The sequence below is a fragment of the Colias philodice genome, chromosome 14 (genome assembly GCF_061535455.1).
Source record: "Colias philodice isolate Cphi_HAF_F1 chromosome 14, ilColPhil1 Martin Lab GWU primary, whole genome shotgun sequence".
NCBI classification, from domain to species: Eukaryota; Metazoa; Arthropoda; class Insecta; order Lepidoptera; family Pieridae; genus Colias; species Colias philodice.
Genome location: NC_143099.1, coordinates 3,098,754 through 3,117,984, shown reverse-complemented (window position 1 = coordinate 3,117,984; position 19,231 = coordinate 3,098,754). Strand labels below are relative to the sequence as shown.

The 19,231-nt window shown below is 31.5% G+C and overlaps 2 protein-coding genes across 2 annotated transcripts; both read right to left on the bottom strand.

Annotated features, from left to right (window-relative positions):
- Positions 1 to 3,367: 3,367 nt before the first annotated feature.
- LOC149482711 (dnaJ homolog subfamily C member 21) lies at positions 3,368 to 7,412 on the bottom strand. Its single transcript, XM_089703484.1, has 7 exons — positions 6,916 to 7,412; positions 6,668 to 6,812; positions 6,311 to 6,458; positions 5,790 to 6,004; positions 4,962 to 5,186; positions 4,311 to 4,655; positions 3,368 to 4,051 (listed from the first exon to the last, which is right to left on the bottom strand). The coding sequence occupies exons 1-7, from the start codon at positions 7,104 to 7,106 to the stop codon at positions 3,509 to 3,511; spliced, it is 1,812 nt and encodes a 603-aa protein (XP_089559610.1). The 5' UTR covers positions 7,107 to 7,412; the 3' UTR covers positions 3,368 to 3,508.
- Positions 7,413 to 8,062: 650 nt separating this feature from the next.
- On the bottom strand, positions 8,063 to 17,078 carry LOC149482710 (MORN repeat-containing protein 5-like). Its single transcript, XM_089703313.1, has 7 exons — positions 16,988 to 17,078; positions 16,619 to 16,693; positions 13,293 to 13,417; positions 10,410 to 10,596; positions 9,811 to 9,978; positions 9,055 to 9,247; positions 8,063 to 8,219 (listed from the first exon to the last, which is right to left on the bottom strand). Exons 1-7 carry the CDS (start codon positions 17,017 to 17,019, stop codon positions 8,136 to 8,138), a joined length of 864 nt encoding a protein of 287 aa, XP_089559439.1. The 5' UTR covers positions 17,020 to 17,078; the 3' UTR covers positions 8,063 to 8,135.
- Positions 17,079 to 19,231: the final 2,153 nt, after the last annotated feature.

Here is a 19,231-nt window from a genome sequence, read left to right as displayed (position 1 = left end):
GACCGCTAGTATACTATAAAGTGTTCACAGATAAAGTGCGCCGATTAGCTTTTTGCTAAAATTATCTAGTGATCAGTAGTAGGTAAATTACTTTCAGATCAGACATAAAAATTCAAATCAGACAAAAATACAAAACTCATTTAAAAAAGCATTGTTAAAATCGAGGTAAGAATCTAATTTTTTGATAATTTTAAAGCCAGATAACGAGACTAAAAAATAATGTAAACACGATGAAATCCACTAAGTATGGAAAAAACGATAAAGGCTACGAGGCTATTTAAAAATATTGAAATGGCAAAGTTGTAGCCACTCATAAACTCAAAATTTTATGAGAAGTATTTTTTTTTTGTTATTCACCAGCCTGTACAATAATTTTTTTCACTATCATTCAAAGGCTCAGGATCGATTCGGTGTTCCCTAAAATGTTGGATGCAATTGCAGAGACATTCCTATTATTTTAGAGATAAACATACTATGATTTTATTATAATATTTAGATATTCCTTTCATGTAAAAAAATCATAGTACACATATAACTATGATTTTTTTTAATTTCCGTTCTAGGCGTGAGATTCATGATAGGAATTTTTATTTTATTTGCATACAATTCGGATATCGCAGATCCATATTTTGTTAGTAAAATAAAAACCTAAGTATGAGTGTTAGTAATTATATCTAAAAAACTAAAAACTAAGTCCTAATAACTAAGTCCACCATAGGACACTCTACGCATAGACAAGTCGCTTTGATGCAACAAGTGTACGCACAAAGTGTCCCATGATGGGCGCACTTATGTACTACTAGCGGTCCGCCCCGGCGCGGCTTCGCCCGTGGTACATATTTACGTTTTCTCTACATAAGAACCATCATCGTACTTCAATTAATATTATAAAAAAAGAATTATCGAAATCGGTCCACCCGTTCATGCGTGATGCCGTGACCAAGGAAAACGGGTTTCATTTTTATTTAAATAGACTACAAACTACAAAGTTTTTTTTTTAACATAAATACGTCTATTGAATATTTTTTCAATACACTTAGGCACGTATTTTAGTGTACAGCCTTATTTTTATTTAATTTTACTAAACTATGTTCTAAACAATCGATAATGGCCGATAGGTCTCACTTTTTCCGATTTTTTTACGATTTTCTGAAAATTGTGCTCTATCATTTGGTCCTTTTTGACTTTGCTGTGAAAGATAATATCCTTGATAATATCATAATAGATATATAAGCTTCTTGAATAATATCAAACTACAACATCCAAGGTTTCCATTCAACACAGACGTATCACGTAATATTCCACCACAGACATGTATCAAGATAGACTAAGCGAGTGTATGTACTTCCCGTGTCCAAACTAAGTTTATGAACCTTACTTGACGCTGGCCTACACTCAGTCCGCGCTTGCAGTTCGCCAAGGAAAGACGTGAAGCTGAATAAAGTAAAATGCCGAATTGCGCCGTTATAAACTGTAGAAACTCCACAGCTGTGAGTGGCCGAGTTATCGGAGATGTTTCCTTCCACCGGTAAGTAATTTTCTAATCAGAATATGCACTATTTATTTTAAAATCAAATAAAGAATATCTGTGGAAAACGATCGTGACAAACATGGATACCAAACCATACGGAATGATTCGGAATACATTGCGGCTTTTACTTGGCACGGTAAAGATCGCGTCGTATCGTATGATAACAAGCAATGAATAGCGTCTTCTCATTTTTCTGTTCTCATTTTTCTGTCCAATTTTGTGGTTAGTGATGTTCATTTGATGCAACAGTTCTCGATTCTAATCGATTTTATAATCGAACAGAAAAATGATAATTTGAAGGAGCAATTTTTCAGAAAAAAAGGCATAGATTTTTTTTGTCATTTAATACGACTTGACCTAGAACTTTTAAGTATTTTAATACAAAGGTACTAAAAATAAATATTATGACATGGACGCCATTAGTTAAAGTGTCATCTTGGGAGTTTTTTAAGAAAACTCCTTATTGCTTAGACTATGTCTGTTTTTTCAGTTTTCCAAGTAACCCGAACATAAAAGAAAAATGGATCGATGCAACGGGACATAAAGATTGATTGATTGACAGTTTCATTACTTTCTTTCGATGGCCTCTCTAGTACGTAGTACATGGTAACACAATGGGCATATGTAAGAAAAAGCTAAAACACATTAGTTTACTTGTTAGAATATTAAAAGGTTTATAACTTTATTTTATCATTCCTCTGTCTATGGTAATTATCATTTTTCTGTCTTGAATCGATTTAGTAATCGATTACGATTCATTTATTTGACTACCTAGACATAGATCTAGTTTGATCTGATTTCTTTCGATTTACTTCGATGGGATAGGACGATACTAGAATCGCCGCGCGAGTGGCGTCCTAATCGATTAAGCGTAAAATGAAATTACCATCACTAAAAAGCGCTCGTGACGTCATAACGCGTCAAGGTCAGTACAAAAAATATGACACGCTTGGTTTTCATACAGATCGCGGTACTTGCGTAGTCTATCTATGTCTGTGTATTCCACCAATATTCATTTTAGGTCTGTGAGGATTGGCTTATAATTTTAACTACACCAATGTTATATCTGTATAATTTATTAACTGTGGTCTAAATGTCAGTGTCAATATTTGTAGTCAGTAGTAAAATTTGAAACTGATAACTGAGTTCATTGTTATTACTTATTATTATTGATTTATTGTTGAGCTATGAAATATTATATCGTGAAATAAATTCATAAAACCTTTAATATCAATATATCTTTCATTTTCATCAAATAAAGTGTTAACGGTAGGTATACCTGTTATTGCCAAATCAATTCGTTAATTAAACTAGTCCATTTTCATGTTTTAGTTAATGTTCAATGCATTTACAGAGAATAAATATGTCAAGGTTCAGGTTTGGAAGACCAGGCAATGGATATACTCGTGTACCAAATGATGACAGTGGTTTTTGCGATTCACAATTTGAAACACCGCCACAGAAGATACCATGGAAAGCGATATCATTAGCAGCATTTTTATTTATCGTCGGGTCGATATTGTTAATTGTAGGAAGTCTAATAGTAACTGGTCATATAGATACAAAATACTCTGACCGTTTATGGCCAATAATTCTATTAGGATGCATAATGTTTCTACCTGGTGCTTATCATATGAGAATAGCCTACTGTGCATATAAGGAATATCCAGGATATAGTTTTTCAGACATTCCTGAATTTGAATAGTCCTTTATTAGTAGGTATAATATGTAAATTAAGTGCAATTGTTTATATGTATTGTGATGTAATTAGTATAAGAATTATCTTAAAGATAAAATATAAATATTTAAAGAAAGTTGGTTTTTAAATTAAACACTTTATATAGTTATAGTTTGACGATTCATAATTTTATTTAATAAATAGAATGATAGTCATTTTACATTTTGTAGAGAGATAAAGAAAATCATTATGATTCTCAGATAATAATTCATATTTATTCCTAACTAAAACGTTGATGTTTATCTATTGGCTCTTTTGCCTTTCTTTTGAGTTTGAGTGAAGCTAGTTTGAGGAAGTGGGACAGAGTGGCCTGTCTTTTTCAAATGTTCAAAGAGTTTATTCTTTGATGGGAAGTCCGTTTGACAAACGACACATCTGAGATTAACTGCGCTACTGGAGTCCTCTGTCTCGCTTACTTTTGTCCGAACAGTTTTCCTATCAACTAGTTTTTTGGGCTTTACATTTCTTTGTACTTTGGGTAAAGTAGGCCTATCTCTTGGTAGAGCAGCTTCTCCTAGAGCATCATCAGTAGGTGTAGTACTGGACACTTCATAAAGGTTTTCAGTGGATGTCTGTGACTGCGAACCCTTCTTGAGATTAGCTTCCTTCTTTGCTTGAATCTGACTTTTGAGCATATTGAATTTCTTTGCTTTTCTGCTGCGTGCCGGCCCTTCTATTTCATTGAAACTCATTTCATCATGACTATCATTACCTTCACTTTCAGGCATTGGAATGAATGACTTCTTCTTATTCTTCTTTTTCTTATGACTCTTTGGTAGGGCCTAAAATTAAACAAATTAATTTATATAAGATTAATTTCCCTTAACATCTGAACTGGTACAAAATCTTATGAATTATAATAGATTTATTGTGTCAGAAATGGAATTAAATAATGTATGTATGATATAACTACATATGTAACCAAAAAGCTGTTTATTGTATTTAAATGAATCAAAGTCAAACTGGATAGAAAACAAGTAAAGTACCAATTTTTTGCTGCTGTGCAGCATATAATTTTATCAGTTACGAGTTAATAGTTACCTGAACCTTATCCGAATCGTCACTTAAAGTCTCCCTTATATTGTCTTCAATATCAGAAGTAGAATTTCCCACTTGTTCGTCTTCTGTTTGTCCGTTAACTTTCTTGCCCTTTTCTTCATCAACTTGATCATCGTTTTTACCGTCACTATCCTCTTCTTGGTCAGATATATCAACATCATCATCAAGAGTCATATTTGCAACATTTTCCTTATGTTTCTTACTGTTTTCGTGATTTTCAAAAGAATTGATATTTTTGAACAGCTTATTACAAGCTGAGCAGTAGAGATTTTTAAGTGCAGCTTTCGCTTTTGGCGAAGATTTTGTGGCTCTTGATGCTTCACTTGGCTATAAAAAGAAGTAGATAAAATAAAAATATTATATTGAAGCAGAACTCAACTTAATATTGGTATGAAAGCAGACAGAAATCTACTTTTGTAAATTGTGGAGTAAAAATCAATAAATAAAAAGTAAGTGTAATTATTTATTACTTATTTTATAATCCTTATTTACAATAAGGCGGCCTTTTTGTTTATTAAGTAAAATAAATTATAAAAAATAAAATGGGTATACTGCATTCCATGAACTTTTACTAAATATAGCTACAAAATAACAATCCTCAATATAAATACTACTGTCACTTTATAATAATACCTCTTCAGTCTTAGAACTATCTTCATTGCTACTCTCCATGCCTCCTTCAGAGATAGTATCGTCATCGGAAGAAAGGCCAAACTCTTCGGCTAGCAAAGATTCTATTTCACTCAACTTTTTCTGATAATCTTCACTTTGCAAAAATGAAGAACCTCCCTCTTTCATTTTAGCCTCTTCTATCTCTTTTTGTCTTTGAATTATCCTTTCACGCCTCACTTGTTCTGCCTGTAAAATTATATTCGATTTTAAGTAATTAGAGCACACATAGTATAAATCCCTACTAATACATATATTTAATGTGAAATGTCAGTCTCTTTTTTACATCTACACAACTGCATTGAGTTTGAATGCGTTAATATCAGGAACTACTGGTCTGATTTGAAAAATTTAGGTGTTAGATAGCCCATTTATCGAGTGAGACTTTAAGCTTTTAACTTTTAACTTTTAACTTTTATCATCACGCTTAGACCAACAAGAGCGGAGCAACACGAGTAAAACAGCGGGGCACAGCTAGTTTATACTATATAATAAGTAGAAGGAAATAAATGAATTGATTATTAACATTAATGTATTATTAATAACTAGGTTTCCGCCCGCGGCTTCGCCCGCGCAGTCAAAGAAAAACCCGCATAGTTCATGTTCCCGTGGGATTGCCGGGATTGCGTCATTTTCCCGGGATAAAAAGTAGCCTATGTCCTTTCTCGGGTATCAAAATATATCCATACCAAATTTCATGAAAATTGGTTCAGTAGTTTAGGCGTGATTGAGTAACAGACAGACAGACAGAGTTACTTCCGCATTTATAATATTAGTATGGATTTGTTTTACCTTTCGTTTATTTTCTTCAGCCTTCTCTTGTAATAGCTTAGTATGTTCAATTACTCTTTTATCTCGTCTACGAACATAACTGACTAGTCTTCTGATCTCTTCATTCCTTTCCTTACGAGCCTTCTGTCTTATTTTATTATTCTCCTTTTCCATTAATTTAATAACACGACGGTTGTCGCCTTGTGATATTTCATATTGATCAAGCCAAACGTAGCCTTGAAAAAGATATTGCAATAATTAGTAAACTAGTACAGAAAGTATAAAAATTTCATTACAGTTTGACATTGATAAGTAACTTATATTTAAATTCAGTTCAGATTCCTTCAGCTTATAGGCTTTTTTCAAGCTTTTATGTTGGTTAAGTCTATTATTTTTTTTACAGGTATAAGAATATTCCTAATTTTAATATGAATAACCAGCTATCACCACTTAACAATTTTTAAGAAACCTGAAATACTAATATCAAAATAAATTGATTCATGAGTTATCTGTAACAACAATTAGGTATTTCTTAAAATTACTTTTATTGGTAGAGAAGGCCATCCAATATGCATAAAATTCATGGACTTCTTCGTAAGGGGTTGTGGAATTTCCAAACTTGGGAATTTTAGCCACATCTTCAGGATCATCAAGGAAATCTGTTTCTTCAGTGGCCAATTTAGAAAATACCTAAAAAAACATGATAAGGCTGGTAAAACTACACCATGTACAATATTCTAAAAAAATAAAAATTTGGTAAGTATATTAAATATTTGTAACTATTAAATATTTGTGACAATAAGTTAAATGAAGATTTTTTATTGATTAATTTGATAGCTTTATGAAATGTACATAATACAATTAGAAAATACATTAAATGTATAATTTTTATAGCCTACCTCAGAATAAACTCCATAGAATCCTTGTGGATCATCTCCAAAGCCTTTGTAGCAGGACGGACTAAAGTAGGGATAAACATCAAGGCTGTCATCATTGTATGAGCTTCCTGCTCCTTTCAAAAGCTGCTCACGGTGATTGTCATACCTGAAAATTATGATTTAAAATTCAGCTATTTGCATGAGTGGATTGTTGTATTGCTATGGTGATTTTATGAAAGAAAAATGAATACAGCTATTACGAAACTTACCAAGCGCGTTCTTGAGGATCAGAAAGCACTTCATAGGCATTTTGAACAAGTTGAAACTGTTCTTTAGCTTCCTGTAAGTTTTCTAGGTTTTTATCCGGATGCCACTGCAACGCAAGTTTGCGGTAGGCTTTTTTTATGTCGGATGCACTTGCGTCGCGCGCTATGCACAGAACTTCGTAGTGGCACTTCATTCTGTTTTCATTTTATGCAGCAAAAAGACACAAACACTAATAATAAATAAAGTACCGCAAGACCGCAAACATATATAACCTGGGTGAAAATATAGTTCAATATTCGGTGGATTTATCACTATTTAAATACTTTTTAATGTTCGTTTATAACATAGGAACTAAAATATTGAGATCATTGATATAAGATTTATATATTTATCTTATTACTTTAACTTATTTGCACTTTTATTTTAAAGCAATAAAATGACGTACGTTCGTCTAAAATTTTAGACGACGTCCATGCTTTTTTCGTAAATTTATAACGAGGTGACATTGACATATGTCTAAAATCTTATGGCACACCTACACCGGACCCAATGCTTGAACATTTTTTATGGTCAGACTGTGGTCAGACTAATGCAATTAAAAACTTCAGATCATTATTTTGAGATAGATAATTGAACTCAAAACATGATTGATTTTGATTAAGTCTAGCGGTCCGGTTTGGTAGATGAATGAAAGAATTTTTGAAATCAGTCTAATAATTTCAATAGTTCCTGAGATTAGCGCATTCAAACAAACAAACTCTTCTACTTTGTACACTGATATAGGTACGATAAAGATGTTCTTATCAGATCACAATTTTGACCTTGATATAAGATCAAGATACAGACAGATCAGAATGAGAATTTTTAACTAAGTATTCTACAGAACTAAACCTGTTCTCAATTATTGTTATATTAAAAATTACTTTGTTTTCGATAACCATGAGAAATGCTAACTACATCTTTTAATATCAAATTGGTACCAAATAATTTGAAACGAAAATAAAATAAAAAGCTTTAAAAAAGAAGCACATTCTTTGCGATCCTTGTTTTATCGCTTTTATTATAGGTACCTATATTCGTTATGTTTGCATAGATAAGTATCTATAAACGTAAGGAATGATGCGTATTCTTGTAAAAATAAAAATAAAATAAAAAATAATCATTTAATTAAAAACAAAAGTAAAAGCATTTAGTATATTGCCATAAAACTGCCCGATTATGACTAAGACTCGAATGTTATAAAACGTCTGTTCCAAGCGCCTTCTGAAGGCTTCCTCCAATAGCAAGTACCATATTCGTGGATGTCCTGAAATAATAAACAACAAAGTTGAAAAAAATAAAGAATTAGAAATAAAAATATACACAGTTCATACATAGCAAAAAATAAAATGATAGGAGTAAGGTAGGTAGGTACAAATAGAGTTTTTACTTCAGAAATTATACAAAGAATTGGTTAAATATGTATATTATAATTATTGAAATAAGAGGTATACATATTTCCATTAATATATTATTACCATTATAATTTTTATTAAACCTATAACAATGTTATAAACATAAAATTATAATTTTAAATAAGTTACCGATCCTATCGATGTATTTACTATTTATATCTAAATTAGGTATATATTACTTTAAATTATTATTAAAAATATGTTTAATTAAAATTAATGTTAGAAATTACTGGTCAATGGTCATGTTATTATAATTAGTAAATATTATGTATTTTATGAACTAGAGCAAGATTCTGTGGTCTGACGAAGATTTTTGCGTTTATTCACCTGGAAATTTTAATATTTTATTAAAAGTGTTATCGTACGCGTTTCATTTATGTCTACGGTCCACAATTATTATATGTACATGAAAACTTATAGCTCATTTGTAATTTCAGGTTCAGCGATTTTCAAAGAAATTACTTTTCGGTAATATCATCATCATCAGCCCATATACGTTCCCGCTGCTTGGACACGGGCCTCCTTTGAGGGTACAGGCCATATACTACCTAATATATTATATGCTGGTGATGACTGATGTATCGAATCACCAGCGAACTTTTGGTTCTTCGACATGTCGGTTTCTTCTCCTCGGTAATATATTACCTATGTCAATTATTTAAAAATAATATATAGGTATGTACTTACTTCCATATCTTGATAGCTAAGAGAATACATTGACTTAGAAGAAATGACAGTTGAGGGATGGTGTTCGTTTGAACGCAAATTTAGGAGCGGTTCCCTCCATTCTTCATATAGATCTTTGCGAGGTCCCAATGGAGGAACGGGATTTGTTCTACAGTTGTCTATAATCCACTTTTGTTCTCGAACTGAAGGAGATCTGTAGAAAATATTTTTGATGCTTTAAAAAAAGGAATAATGAGAGCACGAATTATTAATAATTCGATTAAAGAGAGTTAGTTAAATTGTACATAATAATATTATGTCAAGGGTGATTGATTTTTTAGATTAAGATACAATTTTTTGTAAGCACCTACTTCCTCTACTTAAAATTGTTGTAGTAGAAAGACACAGTAAAACATGAGGTAACTGGTATATTAAATTTTTTAAATAAATTCCCCTTGTATTTCATAATAGCTTCTTCATTAAAAATACAATTTAATTTGAACGGGATATGTTTCCTTTTCCTACGTGCAACGATAGGTGTTAAATGTTAATGCGATACGACTTAAGAATTATCCGATGGATAACTTGTGCAGTCAGCTATTGAGCGATCGAAACGGGATAGTAGATAAAGCAGACACGCCGTCATTGTATAATAGCTAACACTTCCTTAAAAATAACTCATCCATCGATATTATCTTCTCTTTAAAGTTGCCGACGTGTTTACATTAAAAGTATAAGAATAAAATGATAATAATATAGAGATGAAGTTGTACTGACCTAATTATAGCAGTGAGATCGTGAATACTGTAAACGACTTTAGTTTTGGGATCATAAAAGCCGTCGCCGGTATCATAATAGCCGAGGGGTATTTCTCGTGGCGGCTGTTCAGGGGTCATGTACGATTGCCCAGCCGGTTGCAGCCCAGTATTGTATTCGATTGTGAATCTGGTATGTAATAAGATTATTAAAATTATAACGGATTGTGAATAAAATAACATTATAAAAATAGCGTGTGTGCCGAGCACACGTATGTAAAGTGAAACTTCTTTGGCAAAATTCAAAGATACCAAAATCGTCGCCTTGCTCCTTGATGTGACGGTATTGCCATGACGCGACCTTGAAATTTTGCTCGAAACGCGCCTAAGTTTCACTTCAATAAACGCTAATTACATTCTAACATTAAAATGCTAATAATGGTAGAGTTTGACCAAGATTTCTTACCACTTAATTTTTGGATTATATACTTTTGTTGTGTTTCACGGAATGGATTCGCAAGTAAAAAATATATCGACAGAAGGTTTAGTACTTTAAAACACAACTATTATAGCTATCGATAAGTAGTAATTTTATTGATTTTTTTCGTTTATACAACCAACCTTCTATCAGGCATGCGGCAGTAATTCCAATCTATATCGCTATATTCCAAGCCGTCAGAAAATATGAGGTTCCTGTCAATTAAAGCCCCTTTTTTCCACTGCCCTTTAAGGACTTCCCCACTTGGATATATCAGTTCCCCGCGGCCGTGGAACAGCCCGTCTTCAAACTCTCCTTGGTATATGACGTCTGTTTATGTTTATAATGTGAATAATATTAATTTATTAAATTCTTATTACAATTTTCGTCTAAATCTACTCCTACATTAATTTGTCATGCGTTTTGAAAATAATTTTTGATCGTTTTCAAAGAAAATAATCGATAGTTATTATCATACATTGGGAAAAAAAAATAGTAATTTGTAAATTTTATTTAAAAGTTTAACCTCCTAAGGACCAATGGCCTCATATAAGTACATAAACACCATCACCATTACCACCCAAAGCACCAAAAAGTTTTAACTAAATTACCAACCACCGTCCTCATCCGATGACAAAATCGAAAATTCGAAATATCTTAAAAAATACCGCGCTTTTCTGCCTATGATCACTGTGTAACGCTATTGGCTGAATTGAACTATTAGGTTTGGTAGGTAAATGGGTTATCCAATCACAGAATTTTAAAATACTTTAGTTCAAGTTTTTAAAATGGCTGGTCAACGTAACAGAGGTAAGTTAAATCGTTAATTATCATATTAATCTCTCACTTGATTTTCATTTGGTATTGAAAAATAAATAGTAAAAACAGTACAGGAACGTATTTTAATTAAATTTAACGAAACAATTCATATTGTATTTTTTAAATTCACGGATAATTTTTATGTGATCATGTGAGAACATTGGTCGTTACTTACAACATTATTTTCATTTTTTTTGTACTCAGTTGAAGACATTGGTAGTCAATGACTATAAAACATTTAATTAGTTAATAATTTATTTTGTTGTTTTACAGTAATTTTGAGTATAATTGTCCTGTTTTATGATTATAATTTATTTAAACTGTCAACAGGAATTACTATTGCAATCAAAATAAACAGTTATCTTCCTTATTTTTTCAGTTATTCGTGACGATTATAATATCATCGATTTCCTAGCCAACTGACGGAGATTTTATTCCTAGTGATGAAGACTTAGGAGACCCACCATTTGTTTCCAAATCGATTTTTAGTTAGCTCATTGATATTTCAAGTTCCTAATATTGTACTTCCAATGTTTTTATTTCTTTTTTTAACATATGTTCAGATAGTTTAGATATTTTATTACCTAATATGTAGTAAACTTACACATTTAGAATTTAAGAAAAACTGTTTTTAATTCTTTTGTATACTTTTTAGAGGTTATTGTATGATCTCATATGTTATAACATAAGTAAATAAAAAAATCTACAAGTAAAACCTAATTTTAATAAAAAAATTTTTGGATTCACTTAGGTCTGATGTGATCACATGGGAACAAAATAAAACGAGTTTTTTTTTTCAGAAATGTATTCTATAAGCTATATTTTACACAGATAAAAAATCCCACAAGTAAATTTTAACTCTAACAATAAAAAAAACAAAAAAATACCATTGGGTGGCAGGTCTGTTGTATTTTTATGTACTCAGGTGAGAACAATGGGTGGTAATGCAGAATAGGATTTTTTTAGCTTGGTCCTTAGGAGGTTAAAACGGTAATTAGTAGAGTTGAATAGTAAAGAAAAAATATGTTTAAAATCGAAGGTAGACATTAAAACAAAGATGTGATCATGAAGAATAATAACGTAATAAAAATTCAGGGATCTCTTTAAAAAATAGGTAACTGGGGTACGCAGGTAGAATACAAATTAGTACGTGTTTCATTATAAAAGTCAATATCGGCCTCACAAAAGAAGAATTAAGTTAGTTGCTTGTGTAATTTTCTTCTAGATTGTATTTTTACACATAAAAATTCAAATGAAGTATGGAAAAGAAGTAACATTTTTATTCATTATTCTAAGTACAGTGTAAACTCTATATAACGTCACTTAAGGGACCGTGCATTTTTCGACGTTATAGAGAGTGGTCGTTAAATGGAGAGAAAGGGAAAATTGCATGATTGGTCCCGAGACAGGAATATTATTTTGACATTGCCTATGAAACCATGTTATCATCGCTTGATCAAGGTCTTCATATTGAGGTTTCTTCAATTTTTTGGCAGATCGTCCATCTTCTTCGGCATGCAGAATTTTTTCTTTATTTTTCTACGACTGCATTTCTGAGAATCTTCGGTATATCAGTAAAAAAGAATGTAAACAACTACATTTTCATTGATTTCGGCAACTTAGTCAGTACTTCCTAGTCCTAGTTCCTAGTTGTAATGTCTTATTGTGGTCGTTAATTAGAGTGAGCGTGATGCTATATGGAGTGTATTATTGTATAGACAACAATATAAACCAACCAAAGTCGACAAATCTTGACGTTATACGGAGTTTGACGTTAAATGGAGTGTCGTTATATAGAGTTTACACTGTATGTATTACTAAGTGGTCTAAATTCACGATGCTTTAGTTAATTCAATTAAAAATATTGTAAACTAACTTTCCACCCGCTTTGGAATTATATACCTACCCTAAAGCTTCCGCAAGAACCACGCTATCCTTTGGTAAAAACAAAATGAAAATCGGTGTAAGTAGTTTCTGAGTGGATCGCAAACAAACAGACAGATAGACACGGCAAAGGTCATTATTTTATAATACGCAGTATTTACATTTGAAAGGCCTATATTCAACAGTACTTATAACTATAAGTATTTGTAGTAGATATTTTGAAATAATTCCATCCCATTTTCAAAATAGTAAATACCCAACTTTCCTCATAAAACCAGCACTAAAGAACATTAACATTGTAGGTCAAACACAAGTAAGAATACCATTGGGAAATTTGTACACTCCATAGCCGCTCATACCCAGCACATCCCACGTGCCTTCATACTTAGAGCCCGTCGGGAACTGCTTCGCTGAACGCTGGACCCGTGGTATGTCCAGGGACACAGATCTTTAATTAAAAATGACAGTATTTTTTTACTGTTAATTAATAGTTTCATTATTACCGGTAACGAGTTTACAAAGGGTGAATTATATTATATGTATAGGGCAAGATAGGATATCGCGAAAACTAATTCGCTATTGACACTGGGAGGTTACCATGATATAAGACTATAGCAAATAGCAATAATGTTTCCAGTATGTGAAAGTGATGGCGCTAGACGACCTATAGATAGCGCTGTCATTTTCAGATTGAAAATAATACTGCTTTGTTGATCATGTTATTCGAATTCATACAGATGATATTTTAAAGGTTTAAAATCTGTTTAAAAGTCTATAATTTGAACACTATACAGGGTGTCCCACTGTTGGTATACTAAGCTCAAAGGAGGTTATAGTTTTGCATACGCTGAGTACGTAAAAATACTTATAAAATTCCAGACGCATTTTTTTTCAAATAGATGAATTTTTAAAACTCTATGTTGTACACCCACAACAAGCTCCCCGCCCAACTTTGCCTCCCGCACGTGAGCTATCGTTTAAGATTATGTTTTCATAGACAAAATGCTCATATTAGAGAAACGGTATATGCCGGCTGCGCTAAGCTAGAGAAGAAAACATGAATTTTCAGGAAAAATTTAGCAAAATTTTTTTGACGTTATTTTGTTGTTTAAGTATTTTTTACGTGATCAGTGTATGCAAAACTATAAGTTCCTTCGCGCTTAGTATACCAATAGTGGGACACCCTGTATAATAGATATGAGCTATTTCGTTTCGATTAAATAAACAAATATAATTAATTCCCAAAATAGAATAAGACTGTATTGGATAAATTTTACAACATTAATTTTCATATAGGTTTTACTTCTTCATCGAGTTATTACTATTATTTAAATAAACAAGGTGTTTGAATTCAAATTCATCAAAGATACTTGAAAAAAGGAAACATTAAAAAAAACCTTTGACTGAACAAACCATTGTTTTTAAGATAGACAATATTAAAGGCTATTTATATAAAATTTGTTAACGTCAAAACAAAAATAATGATAATACAGGGTGTCCCAAAAAGTAGTGATGAACGGAAGCTGGGAGGTAGAGGACCTAGAGGGCTATCCGAATCACCCCCATGTATGTTATGCGATTTTTCGTATTTTCGGAGTTATGACATTTTTTTCAATTTTTCATCTATCGCTGAGTACGATGAGATTTTTATTTATGGTGACGTGAATTATAGCGCTAGATGCTTGATTTTTTTTTGTGTGCTAAGCTGAAAGATAGGCCAATTCAGTATGGTAACATTTCCTATCGTTAGATCTTTGAATGGAATAAAAAAAAGAATTAAATGCCAAGAAAGATAAAATTACCCAGTATGTTCACCACTTCAAGGGCCCGTAAAAAAATAAAATCAAATAAAAAAAGTTTTCCGTTTGGCTTTTAAAAACTTGCTCTATCTATCAGGTAGCTACCCTGAAAATTTCATTTTATTATTCAGAAGGCTTCAATCGAAAAATTGAAATCTAAATGTGGTAAGTGCAAAAATTTAATTAACATGATGATTAATAAAAACAAATTAAAACCAATAACAAGGTGTTTAATTACAAGAAATTTTTAAAATGACCCCGCTGTTGCTCAGTGCAAGTGCGACATCACCCTAAAAAGTTGTCTTTTAAATGTCTGAATGAACTTTTATCATTTTTAATGGTTTCTTTTGCTACTATGAATTTCCGGGTTATTTCGTCCAAATTGTGGCAGTCTCTTGCTCTCTCTCAGTCAATTTGGACGAAATAACCCGGAAATTCATAGTAGCAGAAGAAACCATTAAAATGATAAAAGGGCATTCAGACATTTAAAAGACAACTTTTTACGGTGATGTCGCACTTACATTGAGCAAAAGCAGGGTTATTTTAAAAATTTCTGGTAATTAAACACCTATTTATTGGTTTTAATTTGGTTTTAATGATCATCATGTTAGTAAAATTTTTGCATTTACCACATTTAGATTTCAATTTTTCGATTGAAGCCTTCTGAATAATAAAATGAAATTTTTAGGGTAGCTACCTGATAGATAGAGCAAGTTTTTAAAAGCCAAACGGAAAACTTTTTTTATTTGATTTTATTTTTTTACGGGCCCTTGAAGTGGTGAACATACTGGGTAATTTTATCTTTCTTGGCATTTAATTCTTTTTTTTATTCCATTCAAAGATCTAACGATAGGAAATGTTACCATACTGAATTGGCCTATCTTTCAGCTTAGCACACAAAAAAAATCAAGCATCTAGCGCATTATTTCACGTCACCATAAATAAAAATCTCATCGTACTCAGCGATAGATGAAAAATTGAAAAAAAATGTCATAACTCCGAAAATACGAAAAATCGCATAACATACATGGGGGTGATTCGGATAGCCCTCTAGGTCCTCTACCTCCCAGCTTCCGTTCATCACTACTTTTTGGGACACCCTGTATATTTCAGTCGAGGCAAAAGTAACATCAATCTTTATAACATCATGAAGAATATGCTCTCATCTAACATAATAGATACAGTATTTTCTTTGGTCCTAAACACTTTACCTTATGAAATAGAACTTTGTATCAAGTAGTTATTTAACAGTGTTTGGGTAGGTACATGTTTACTTCATAATTTGATACAAATAAACCAAATGAAAATGAATATCCTTTTATAATTTTTAATGAAATTAAATTGAAACATATAAAGACGACTAATACAATTTTGGCTCCCTGGTTTACTCTATGATTTATAATAATATACTAACGGTCCGCCCCGGCTTCGCCCGTGGTACCTACATGTTTAAACTATCCTATCTCTCAAGTTGGATCGAACTGCACATGGTGTGCGAATTAATTTTATTATAATCGGTTAAGTGGTTTAGGAGTCCATTGAGGACAAACATTATGACACGAGATTTATATACATATATTAAGACTAAATGGGAAATACTAATATGTATTTTGGTAATGAAGGATTTCATACATACGCAAGTTCTTGGAAGGATATTTAACATGGGAGCGGTATAGAGAATTATTTGATTGAGGAACACCTGTTATACGTTAAACTATAGATATGGTAGCAATATATTCAATATATTATTTCATGGCCATATTCAATTTCTTATAGATTTTTTTGGAAGATACAATAAGAAAGAGATTAGTTACTACATTATTAAGCGATAATTAAAAAAAACGTCTTACTTGCATTGCTCTTTACGGGATTCTGAAAATTTTCTCATCAACTCTTCCCATTGTGATACTCGCTTAGCGCCAAGCCTGAATAGAAATTAATTAATTTTTAAGGTATTTTTAAGGTTTTCGACTCAATTGATCCTTTAATATTTCAAATGAATACGGCCTTTTATTTTCAAAATAAATATACAATATTTAAAATTCCAAAGCTTCATGAAATATAATAGGTATCTATGTATAATGTATTATGACGCGCATAAAAGACCAATAATCAAAATCTTCGATGAAAGCTGGTGTTATTATTTAAACCGATATATCTTTAAACCGATATAAATATTTTTAAGAAAAGGAACATTAATTAATAAGCCACCAACTTACTCAGAATTATCTCTCGACTTTAGTATCGACATAGCATAAATTGCTAGAACTGACACTAGTTATTTCATTAGCCTGTCTCCAAGGAACTTGTTTTATTTTCCGTCAGTCCACTTAATCTTCAATGTCTGCAGAAAATATAAAATATTTTTCATTAAAATTTTATATAAGATTTTAAACTACAATGCTTTGTTGTTATGATGTAATATTTTATGTTTAAGAATTGCTAGAAATTCCTTTGCGATTTCTTAATCATAAGATAATTTCGTTTAAAACTTTCAGCTTACATATTGTTATGAATAAATATAAATAGAAATTTAGCGCAATAGAAATGAACACTATTGTCCGATAATTTTGTATTCACTACGGCGACGTCTCGGTCATGGTCAATCACAACATATGAATTATTTATACGAAAGAGTGAAATTTCACCCATGCATACATTTAAAAGACAAAACGTTAGTCTGTGGGAACATCTTGCTAATCGATCCGCTCGTAATATATGTAGTTTATTGTGTAGGTGGCGAGCCGAAAGTTGGCTGATTTTGTGCCTTTGTCTAGGACTGTCTAGGAATAAAAAGTCTGTTTCTATCTTTCTACCTGTCCCGCATAATGTTAGGAGCAGCTGAACCGAATTTAATGAGACGCAGTTAGGTAATGATATTATGCGGAAGTGGTGGGTGACAGAAAATTACCTACAATAAAAAATTGTTATTGTTAGTACCTTAGGTTAGTACTTACATATTGCTAAACAAGATTACAAGATATAATTTAAATTAGGTATCTACATTCAATATTCCAAATAATCGGATGCAAACTTTTTATAGAGCGGCAGGCCTTGAGTAGAGTTAAAATTTAAGCCTCTACCTTTATTTCTTTACGTTTCCAATCAGAAAAAATGTAATAAATAAATTATTTTTGATCAATACTTCAAAACTTAATGGAGCATGTCAATCATTCATCGCCCTTGTCAAAGAAAATACGAAATCAAAAACGAATACGTTCCTCCGCTAGTGCTATAGCGATTCTAGTGTCATGCAATACGTCAAAAGGGGTTTGATATTTTAGTAAAAAAATGCTGTCTTGTGATATTAAAACGCTGTAAAACTTGTTCCCGAAAACAAACAAAAAGATAAAACATCGTTTTACAGATTTTCTGTAGATTATTTGGCTTATTTAATTTTGTATACAAATAATAATTTTACAAATACGAAGGAATTCAAAACTTCAACGTATGCTGCCAGTATTTTGAAAATGAATTTGCCATTTTTAGAGGTAAAATGGTTAAAAGATATTCGGGGTAGTGCTGTTGGATTTTTCGATCGTGAATGTGATTATTTGTATAGTGCAATAAAAGTTCATGGTCATTATTAGATTATTTTAAAAAGCATTATACATTTTTTTGTTACTTCTATAAAAAGCGTCGTTTTCGCTTGCGATTTAATTCATGTGAACACATGATGGATATGATGAAAATAAAATGTCCCGCATTCTCGACTAAAAACTACCGCTATTCGCATTCATATGTTTTGAAAAATAAAAACTTTTTTTAATGTAATTTATTTAATAAATTTAATGTAATTTATTTAATAAATTTAATGTAATTTATTTAATAAAAATTGAATAAAATTATTTTGTCCATGTATAACTTTAGTAGATAGGTGATAAAATAATTTTTACAATATTATAAAATAATATCAAAAACCCGAATTTATATTAAAATAAAAATTAAAACATGACTGCTAATAATTTATGTAGCCTACGTCACTACCACCACAGCTACCTTCATAATTCAGATGATTGCAATGACACCTCATAAGTCACAACTCAAAATCGATCCAACAGTTTATACTGCAGGGCGTGTCAAAGAAATATTATACATTCATACCTACACTCGAAAAATATAACCCTCTTTCTTCCGTAGTCGGGGAAAATTTTGGGAAAATTTTCAATATCTGGTAACATAACACCCACACAGAAGCACCGTGTACGTACAGTGCAACGGCGAAATCTGTCATTATGGAAATGACGATAAATTATTCGGTTTAGTTCGGCAACGCTCCATCTGTCTTTTATTTTGTAATCTAAGCTTCAAAAAGTGTCTTTAAAAATCAATGATATTGACATTCAATGACTTTTTCTTAAAAAATATGGAGTTTAAAAATAAGATTCGGTTAAAGGAAGTCTTATTAAACATTAATATATATTTTCGATTAAGTATCTAATATTTTGTATAGCAGTGTCTTC